Source organism: Peromyscus eremicus, chromosome 1 (assembly GCF_949786415.1).
Source record: "Peromyscus eremicus chromosome 1, PerEre_H2_v1, whole genome shotgun sequence".
NCBI classification, from domain to species: Eukaryota; Metazoa; Chordata; class Mammalia; order Rodentia; family Cricetidae; genus Peromyscus; species Peromyscus eremicus.
Window position 1 is genome coordinate 133,726,844 of NC_081416.1, and position 10,821 is coordinate 133,737,664.

The 10,821-nt window shown below is 50.8% G+C and overlaps 1 protein-coding gene across 1 annotated transcript in view; it reads left to right on the forward strand.

Moving 5' to 3' along the window:
- The window catches only part of Fan1 (FANCD2 and FANCI associated nuclease 1), a 35,956-nt gene extending 25,135 nt beyond the window's left edge, over positions 1 to 10,821 (forward strand). The window contains exons 9-14 of the mRNA XM_059273459.1: positions 488 to 652; positions 1,320 to 1,470; positions 6,224 to 6,327; positions 6,838 to 7,032; positions 7,647 to 7,775; positions 10,421 to 10,821. Coding sequence (XP_059129442.1) covers positions 488 to 652; positions 1,320 to 1,470; positions 6,224 to 6,327; positions 6,838 to 7,032; positions 7,647 to 7,775; positions 10,421 to 10,558 — 882 coding nt within the window. The 3' untranslated portion in view covers positions 10,559 to 10,821. The remainder of the gene's footprint in view (positions 1 to 487; positions 653 to 1,319; positions 1,471 to 6,223; positions 6,328 to 6,837; positions 7,033 to 7,646; positions 7,776 to 10,420) is intronic.

The following is a 10,821-nucleotide window of genomic DNA, read 5'->3' on the forward strand; positions in this document are numbered from 1 at the left end:
TGCACAGTTCTGGGCCAGGTGTGGCCTGGCCCAGGGTGGACTGTCCTGGTCTCAGCTCCGGTCTCCCTGCAAGGTGGCCTGACAAGTGGTCAGAGCTATGCACAGTCTTGTTCCAGGAGACAAGCCCCTTTTCTGGCTGGCCTCAGGGCCCCAGCCTTTTCTTCCAGCGTGAGACACATGTCAGTTTCTTGGGGCCTAGGAAGGGAAGGGCACAAGTGTCTCCCTAGAGTGTCTTCACTCCTGCCAGGTGGTTCCACTCTGGTCACGTGAGTGATGGCAGGTCAGCTGTGCAGCAGCACATTTTACAGTGAGAGGTCCAGTTCAAGCCATTGGAGCGAGAGCTAAGGAAATAGCTTGTATTTCTCCAAGTGCTGTTTGCCCATCTGCTAAAATGAAGTAATTAGTTGTGAGGCTTCTTGTCAAACTAAATCAACAGCTGCTGCCTTCAGCACTTTCGGAACCTGACATGTGACCTGTTAATTGCTAGGCAATTAGGTGCATCAGCGAAGGCCTCGCAGATCCAGCAGTGAGGACAGGACACCGACTTTCACTCTATCAGCGAGCTGTGCGCCTGCGAGAGTCTCCCAGCTGCAAAAAATACAAGCGCCTCTTCAGCCAGCTGCCAGAAATTTCCGTGGGAGATGTCAAGCACGTAGGTGTCCTTTGGGTGAATTTTGTTTTTGGTTAAACTCAGGTGACATCCCCAGTTCTCCTTTGACTGTCGTCAATTTAGACATATTTACTTAGATTCTTCTGAGTGGAGGCCCCCGGGAATCATTTTAGTGTGTTTCTCCTCTTGGACTCGGAATGGCCGAATTCTCATCTGGGACGGTGATATCACAATTGTATCTATTTTATTATAATGCTCTCTTCTCTGATATCTCAGGGCTACCCCATATGGCCACACCAGGTTGGGTGACAGACCTGCTGAATAAGAACTTGAGCGTCTACCGCTTTTGCCTGCTTCTCTAGGGGCCTCTTAGATGCTCTTCAAAGGCTGGGACAGTCACATCCTTCAGAGTGTGCCAGGGTTGGTCATACCTTTCATTCTGCTCTGCAGAAGTAGGCAGGCTCATCCCCAGAATGCCGCAGGCGGGTTTTCAGGGACTTCCATTGAGGCAAGGCTAATCAAGGTGTGTTTGGTTTTGTTTTTGAGACAAAGTCACACTATGTAGCGTTGGCTGCCCTGGAACTCACTGTATAGACCGGGCTAACCTCAGACTCACAGAAACCCACCTGCTTCTGCCTCCCAAGTGCTGGGACTAAAGGTGTACACCACCATGCTCGACTTTGATTAATGTTTTTTGCTACCCTTCTAGGTGACCATCACAGGCAGGCTGTGCCCACAGCATGGAATGGGCAAGTCTGTGTTTGTCATCGAGGCCGGAGACACCACGAACCCCACTACAATCCTATGCTCTGTGGAGGAGCTGGCACTGGACTATTACAGGCAGAATGGCTTTGACCAGGGTAAGCCAAGCAGAGTTTCCTGCAGCCCAGCCTGCCAGCCAGCCAGCCTGTCAGCCAATGGGAAAAGAGTGTTGGAGGGTGGTTCATCAGTAGTGGGCTGCTCTCCTCTCTGACCTCAGTAGAAGCCACAGCTGGCCAGAGGTGTGTGAAAAGGAATTCTATTGTTTGTTAGGGGTCCCCTTGCTCTTTCTACAGTTTCTCTACCTGCTGGCTGTGAGGACACTACTCTGTGGTTGGAGGAAAGTCTGGTCTTTGCTACCAGAGGCTGGCAGTGAGTAGAGATGGTGAAAAAGGACAGAGGACTGTCCTGTAAGAGACTGTCTCATAATGAAGCTGTCCTTGAGGCCCAGGGCCAGTGCGTCTGGGGAGATTAGCAGGCACACAGTGACCATGTCATAGGTGTGAGGAGCTTGAAAGACGTACTCAGGCCTCGAGGAAGAGCAGCAATTTTGAGTTCCTTTTGAAATGAGCTCTCCATACAGACCCAAGGGAGAAGCCGCGTCAGACTGGGCGCTTGTCCCATCCTCCCTTCCAGTGACGGGTGGCTTCTCACTCGCCTGGCCCCCGCCTTTGGCAGAGAGACTGCCCAGTGAATCTTTGGCACCACTGACGGAGGCGAAGGCAGGGAGAGGATGCAGCAGTGCTTCTCACTAAGCCCCTCCTCTCTCCAGCCTTCCAGGAGCTTCCGTTTCCTCTTTCCTGGTGGGAGAGGGTGGTGTGTATGCATGTGTGCGGGAGAAGGCAGGCGCCCTCATGCGTCTGTGAGACTTTGTGTCTTGAGCTGCCGATCTGAGACTTCTGTCTCTAAACTAGAAAATCAGTGGGACCAGGGGCAAGGTTGCCTCCAGCTGTTTAGGATTTTGTATGTTTCATTCAAAGGCCACCTTCTGAAATGCTTACAGCCTACAGAAAAGGACTTCTGCTAAGTGGTCTCAGCAGGTGCTGCGGGGTAGAAAGGAGGGATGCTGAAGGACCCTAGTCTGCTCACTGGATGTGCATGTCCAGTGAGAAGCTACTGTAGCATGTTAACCAACATAGAATTAAGAGGTTTCGTAAACATGACTGGCCACAACAAATGCTGCACACCTACCACAGTGGCCTGGACCCTGAGTCCTGTTGCCGCATTTCCTCACAGTCTCTTGTCCTGCCTCATTGCCAGAGAGTGAGGTGACCTGACCTGTGGTTGCCCTTCTACCTGTCCTGTATGCTGCCCTTAGGACATTGGGGTGCTTCAGGATGTGACACAGTCCCAAAGGGTAGGTCTGCCCCTAGAGGGTGTCACTTAGCCCTGGTGAAGGTGTTTGTGTGTCTGTCAGGGTGAGTGGAGGATGTGTATATTTGACTGCTAAATTCCATATCTGGGAGTTGAGAACGGCCGTTTGAGAAAAGCACATGTATGAGTGTAAAACATGCTGGTCCCCCGTCCGTGTTCCTGACTTGGTTGTTCCAGGGCCTTCTGTGGCGGGCAGTCACGGGGTGAGGGGTTGGCTCTCCTCTTAGAATTCCTTGGCCTGTGTATAGGAGGCTCCTGCAGGGCCCATTGACCACATGGTGCCTCCCGGGAGTGGGATGGTGAGACCACATGTGTCATGGTTGGACCTGCGTGGGCACCGAGCTGAGTGTTTGTGCAGTCGCCCGGAATGACAGCTGCTGTGGCATCTCTCTTGTCAGGGTGGTGGCCCTGTGCATGACAGCAGTGAAAAGATTTGTTGTTGTTGATAATCGGCTAATTTCTTAGGTCAGTTGGCAATTCCTTGAGCTTGTGTATTTGCCAACACCAGCTTCTCTCCGCCTTTTAGTCTTTCTTCACAACTGGTCTCAGTGAGTATAAGTGATGCTTTAGCTACAGCCCGAAGGAAAGTGGAGGCTTGAGCACTTGCCTTAGAATTGAAAAAATCAAATGCCGCCCCAAACCGCAATGTAAACTCTAAGTAGGGAAGCACTAGTGGATTCGGAGGCGGAATTCCAGAGCAAGCTCCCTGCCTGGTATCAGACAAGCAGGGTGGACCAGTTAGCCTGGAAAGTCCCCAGGGGTTGCTCTATTTTCTTTTCTTTTTTGAGACAGGGTCTCCCTCTGTAGCCCTGGCTGGCCTGGAACTCACTATGTAGATCAGGCTGGCCTCAAACACACAGAGATCCACCTGTCTCCTAAGTGATGGGATGAAAGGCATGTGCCTCCACGCCTGGCTATTTTTTCTTCTTATGAAATACTATGTTGTGGACGATACTGACCCCAGTGCTGTGTGAAGGTGGAGAAGAGTGTATGCTGGCCCCACAAGCCCACTCAACTCTTCCATCTTCTTCCTCTCCCCCTGGATCACAGCAGATCCTGGATGTCCACTCACGGTACTTGCTCTGCGGCTCTCATGGCTCTGTCCTGGGGACACCCACGTCCTGTCCCTGTGCTCGAGTAGACCTCTCCTTGTGCCCATGCTGTTGGGCTACTAGTGAGAAATGACTCCAGTACCATCAGCTAGGTGGTGTTGTGTGGGGTCTTGGTTAGTCGGGCCGTGAAGATAGGATTTCACAGACTAGAGTTTCTTCCTGCTGAGTGTTGAGATTAATGTCCTCACATCTCTCCTGCTCACAGGGAAGGGTCATGTTCTAGGGAAGACGTGCTGACACCGTGAAGACAGAGAGGTGCAGTGAGCCCGAAAGACTTAGAAATCAAAGAACAGAGTGGAAATTCCAGGCCCCAGATGGTGTCACAGGAGACATGTAAACTGTCCCGTTTAGTGGCTAGAGGAAGGGCAGTTATGAACGGAGCACAGAAAAATCCTTCCAATTTTACCAGAAGCCTGAAAAGCAGCAGGCAGTTCTTTTTCCAGAACATTAACTGTTTCCACATAAGATGAAATTTATATTACATTATAATACATTAGAAAATTGATGTGGCCACAGTGAGCCAACTTGCTGCTGGGCTTTAATCTAGAGGGGATTGGTGTAGAGACGATTTCAAACCCCCCAGGGGAAGCTATTTCCGAATAAGGTAGGAGACTCACACCAAAAATGACTAGTCAGAGTCCAGAGCACAGCAGAGGTCGGGAACGACTCTGACCTCCGTGTCACTGACTGAGTAATATTCACACAGGGACAGAACCCAGGAGTTAGGCCCAGCTTTCTTCCCAGCAGCCCAGAGTCCGGTGTCCTGATGTGAAGACTCTGGGGAGCTGGAGGACTTGCCTCAGCCAGGCTGAGCATGCCGTCCGTGTCCACTTTGTCCTTTGCATCATGGAAACAGGCAGAGGGATAGGAGCCAGCACTGAGGGGGAACAGACAAAGCTCAGCCCAGCTCTGGAGCTCAGGGTAGAGGAGCATGGCCACAGGCTGCCACCCCCTCCATCTCCCTCCCCAGTGCACTTTCCTGAGGGTACCCAGTGAGCAGGAAGCCCAGCATCCTTCACTGCAGACCTGACCCATGCTGCTTTCTCCCCTGTGCTCCCTGAGCTTGACTGCCAGTGTGATCATGATAGGAAGGTGGAGAGATGGCCATGGAGCGGCCTTCCTTGGTTGGGGGTGTGTAGCTATGTAGACACCCAGCTTGGAGAGAGGAGCTGGGTGAGTCGGGGCTCTGAGGGACACAGGTTTGGAGTCTATGCCAAGACCTTCATCATTCTCCAGACCCTGATGCTGATTTGCAGTGACCCTAGGACCCAGCTGTTCCCTGAGGTTGTCTCCCACTGACTGTGTGTTCAGCGGGAGGAGGGCATTGGAACTAGGTGGTCTTTACTAGGTGGTCTTTGCAGCCAGCAATTTCTATAAAAGCCTTGCATATCAGGAACACTGAGCTAACCTCATCAGGTCAAAGCGGCTTAATGAATGAGTGAAACACCGAGTGAATGGGAAGAGTCCCGGGTGAGTCTGAGGTGTGGGCTGCCCTGAATGAATGAGTGAACCTAGTGAATGGAAAGAGTCCCGGGTGAGTCTGAGGTGTGGGCTGCCCTGAATGAATGAGTGAACCTAGTGAATAGAAAGAGTCCCGGGTGAGTCTGAGGTGTGGGCTGCCGTGAATGAATGAGTGAAACACCGAGTGAATGGAAAGAGTCCCGGGTGAGTCTGAGATGTGGGCTGCCCTGAATGAATGAGTGAACCTAGTGAATGGAAAGAGTCCCGGGTGAGTCTGAGGTGTGGGCTGCCCTGAATGCCTGGCCTTCTTTGTCAGTCCTGTTGGGAAAACATTTCTTGTAAGTTGCCAGGGGCCCGAGCCAGAGCCAACCCGTGAGTTTTGCATCCAGCCCAGTTTGCCCACTCGTTTAGAACTTCCAGCAGAGGGAGGGAGCCTGCCTTGTTAAAGCAAGCCTGCCCCTTAGGCTGTCCACCAACACTGAGAACCCTGCTTTGCGACTTCCCCATGTTCATTTGAAGTTTTCCCCTTAAATAACGCTTCTGTACACAAAGAATATAGTGTGAAGAATAAATAGAAATAGCATGAAAATGGCATGTCCTTCAAAATCAACCATATCTCAATTATTTCCCTGAAATAGATTCTACATTAGGTCATCATAATGGTCTTTTTTGTTTCTGTTTTGTTGTTGTTGTTGTTGTTGTTGTTTTTTGACAGGGTTTCTCTGTGCAGTCCTGGCTGTCCTGGAACTCACCATGTAGCCCAGGCAGGCCTTGAACTCACAGAGATCTGTCTGCCTCTGCCTCCCGAGTGCTGGGATCAAAGGCGTGCGCCACCATGCCCGGCCATCATGATATTCTTGAACAAGCAGATAAAACGAGTCCTTTTCCTCCTTGTGTGACGTTGTAGGGATTCATGGGGAAGGATCAACCTTCAGTACCCTGTGTGGCCTTCTGCTGTGGGATATCATCTTCATGGATGGGATACCGGATGTCTTCAGAAATGCCTACCAGGTAACCTGCTAACGCCATCCCCTTGGGGCCTCTCCTGCGCATGCCTGTGCTTCACGCCCACCTCTGCACCAGGGTCTTACACCAGCAGCAACCTGGCTTCTTGGTGATCTTTGGGATCTCCCCACAGTGGTGCTAAGAGCATGGGAAAGGACCTTTTATTTTTTAAGGGGAACTAGGAGATTTTATCCCCAAGGCCAGTGTCCCTGATCGTTACATTTTGAACTTTTAGTACCGAGCATCCTTAGCTGAGCACCTGTCCTAGCAGCACCCAGGCCAGGGCTCTCCCACGCAATCCATTTGCACCAACTGGAACTCTGCCGGTTCAACTTAAATGATCACTGAAAACCCGGGATAAGAATTGACAAGGTTACATGTGTGTCTGCTATTTTTTACTCATCTCTTCTGAGGAGAAAAAACTGCCAACTTCCAAATCCCACAGGACTTGAGCATCCCTCTGTTGGAGTGCCCTCCCCTGGCAGGTCAGAACACTTTCCTTTCCCCCCCACACAGGCATCCCCCCTGGATCTGTGCACAGACAGCTTCTTCTCCAGCAGGGAGCAGGCCCTGGAAGCCAGGCTGCAGCTGATCCACAGTGCCCCTGCTGAGAGCCTGCAGGCCTGGGTGGCAGAGGCGTGGCAGGCCCAGCAAGGCAGAGTGGCTTCCCTGGTCAGCTGGGACCGCTTCACTTCCCTTCAGCAAGCTCAGGTACTACCCCGCCAGCAGTCTGCTCGGTTCTTGTTCGCAGTACTGGCTGCGTTTTGGCAATTGTGTCACAGTGAACAGAGATGTGCGTGCGTGCGTGTGTGTGTGTGTGTGTGTGTGTGTGTGTGTGCGTGCGTGTGCGCGCGCGCGTGTGCGTGTGTGGTGATACTCTATCCCCCAAGCCTGGATGCTACTGTCAGTGATAGAAACGTGAGGACATTCAGAAACCTCCAGCTTGATGCCTTTGCCATGGTTTCCTTTCCTTTTGCCGGACTCCTGGTGGAGGCAGGGAGGGTAACTTCTGTGCCCTGCAGCTGCTGACCTCCATAAGGAGTGATGATTCCTGAGTGCTGCATTAGACTCTCTCTTCATCAGATATGCCATAGGACGCCTACACCTGGCAGAGGTTGGTAACTGACCATGGAGAGCTTTTTGCCAGAGCTTACCTATGGGGTTTTGCCAGCCACACCGAAACCTGGTCCAGGCAGCAGAGCCCCTTCCGGTGTTCCTGGAGCTTGTGTTTGCTAAATTGTGCTGCTGTGTTCTGATGCCGCTCAAGCCCATTTCGGGGTCTCCGCCCTGAAGGCGGGTAAACTCTCCTTTTGTTTTGTGTTTAGGATCTCGTCTCCTGCCTCGGGGGTCCGGTCCTCAGTGGTGTGTGCAGGCGCCTGGCTGCCGACTTTCGGCACTGCCGAGGGGGCCTCCCTGACTTGGTGGTGTGGAATTCTCAGAGCCATCGCTACAAGGTCAGCAGAGAACGCCGTTTGTAATTTTATCAGCAGCTGTGTCAGAGTCCATGTGCCGGGCACTTTCTTCATGGCTGGTGGGAGGATTGAATTCCATTACTGGATAGCCACTAGGCTGAGGGCGGGGGTTCTCAGAAGCTTCTCTGAGGAGCTGGGGTGCAAGCAAGACAGGCATTCTCACGCCGCCCCATCACAGAGGTGATAGTCCACCAGTACCTCCATCCTGCTGCTAGAACAAGTCACCAGCTGCCAGGCACGGAGATGCAGGGCTTCGAACAGCGTGTGGACCCAGGACCTCAGGAGTCCACAGCAAACCACATTCCCTGGCCGGGCCTGTTCCTGCCTGTTGCCATTCGCTGGTTGGTGTGGTCACACACGTCACACACTACACGTGTGCTTGTACTGTCTCTCCTCAGCTTGCTCCTCCTTCCCCCTCTTCTCTCCCTCTTTTTCTGACTCATATTTCATCCTGGTCTGTAATTTGTCTTTTCTTAGTATCTTTTTTTTTTTTTTTTTTGGTTTTTCGAGACAGGGTTTCTCTGTGTAGCTTTGCGCCTTTTCCTGGAACTCGCTTTGGAGACCAGGCTGACCTTGAACTCACAGAGATCTGCCTGCCTCTGCCTCCCAAGTGCTGGGATTAAAGGCGTGAGCCACCACCGCCCAGCAGTATCTTTTGATGATGAGAAAATTTAAAGTTTGATCAAATTCAGGTGTCAGATATCAGAATTCCTTACATAATCTAAAGCCACAGAGAAGTTCTCTTGTGTTTTGTTCCAGAAGCTCTGTGCTTACATTTGATGTGTATTTTGTGATCTGTTTAGATATTCTTCTGTCTGCTGTGGGATGTGGAATGAAATAACTGTTTTACTGGGGAGCAGCAGAGTGTTCAGTTCCATTTTGCTGTCTCTGATGAGAATATTTTTGTTTGTTTTGTGTAGAACTCCAGGCCTGTTGAGTAAAAGACCACATTTAATTCTTCAGCCTGGGCCTCTGCGTCCCCTTGGTCTGTGACTATAAACAGTTACCCGACTTCTCAGCTTCTTTAGCTGAAAGGTTTGCCCTCCCACTTCTGCCGACCCTGTAGGTTTGGACGCACAATCTCCATGAACGCCAACAAATTGCCCACGCTGGCTTTTTTCTGATATCAGAGCAGACTCTAGCACCATGACCTTAAAATAATGGCCTCCACCTTCCCAAGGTCCACTTCTCACGCCCATTTATGTGAACTTCCGGGTCAGAGGGGAGCTGCCTCTGGCTGGCGAGCCTGGCTTAGGAGAAGAGGCTTGCTTCCAGGATTCCTTCAGGAGCAGTCAGCCGGTTCCCTGTGGTACCCAGAACAAGGTGGTTATTCTACATCCTGCATCTTCCTGGGGCACTTGCTGTCCTTCACTTCACTGCTGCCCTAGAGATCCGTATCTCTTCCCCTCCCCAAGCTAGTGTGTCCCACCGTGCAGTACTTTCTTAATGAGCTCTGGGGATCAAAATCAGGTTGTCATGCTTGCATCTCAGCACTCAGGAGGAGGCAGACTGCTGTCTGTGAATTTAAGGCTAGCCTGATGTGCATATTGAGTTCCAGAGCAGCTAGGGCTACATAGAGAGACCCTGTTTCAACACCTCCTACCCCACTCCTGCAGGAAACACACACACACACACACACACACACACACACACACACACACACACACACGTTTCCTGCACTTCCCCTGACTGTTTTTATTGCTGTCTCCTAACTTAGCAGGGAACAACACTGGCCCAGCTCCTGCCTTCCTGCACCTGATACATAATAAACACTTTAGGGCCCAGCAAAATAGCTAAAGGTGCTTGCCACCAAACCTGACAACCTGAGTTAAATGCCCAGACTGACTCTTTGAAAAACATTGAAAAGGGGGCAGTTTGGTCTTACAATAAACATCACGACAAAGTACCTGGGAAGATCCTCCTGAGAGACTGGGTAGGTCTCTGTGAAATGAGCTTAAGCAGACCCTTGAAACATAAGAAACCGTGCATGAGGGCTGGAGAGATGGCTCAGTGGTTAAGAGCACTGGCTGTTCTTCCAGAGGTCCTGAGTTCAATTCCCAGCAACTACATGGTGGCTCATAACCATCCATAATGAGATCTGGTGCCCTCTTCTGGCCTGCAAGCATGCACGTAGGCAGAATACTGCATACATAACAAAAAATAAAAAAAATAAAAAATAAAAAAAGAATTAAAAAAAAAAAGAAACTGTGCATGTGATGAACAGAGACATATCCTCAGTAAATGTCACAGGAGGTCCTGGGGTGGGGATGAGACTGGTGTGCATGAAGCCTTTGGGATGATTGGCAGAGACTAAATCCTACTTTTCTACATCACAATGTGAAGTTTAGGTTCAAATGCAAACGTAACAGATTGAAGGGTTGAAATAGGGAACAGCACCCCAGTGCACACTCTAAAACCATTTCTGTTGCTGAGGACTCAGTGAACTGATTCTCCAGAGCTGTCTAGTTCCCACAGACTAATTTCGCAAGGGATCTCCCAGCTGCATATCTATTTGCTGAAATATGCATAGTGGTGTAGACTGACCCATCTACGTAGGTGGCTATATGTCCTTTGGGTCCCTCTCCGTTTCAGTAAGATGTTGCTAAGTCTGGAAACCTCTCTTCCAGCTGGTGGAAGTGAAAGGCCCCAGTGATCGCCTTTCATGTAAGCAGATGATCTGGCTGGATGAACTACAGAAGCTGGGGGCCGAAGTCGAAGTCTGCCACGTGGTTGCAGTCGGAGCTAAGAGCAAAGGTCTTGGCTGAAAGATGTCGCCTTGGGGACATCTGGCCAGCCACAGGGACAGATCTCCAAGAGGATAAAGCTGTTCATGCTGCTTTCACTTGGATTTGTCCTGACACCTGAGATCAGAATGACTCATCCTTGTACAGTGTATTCACAGACCTTGCTGTATGCTGGAAAACACTGGATCCACAGTATGTGGACTGTTGAAAATGTAGAAGTCTGCGTGGGCATTGTAGGAGCTGAATGCTTCCATATTACTGGGCTAAAAAAAAAAAAAAAAAAA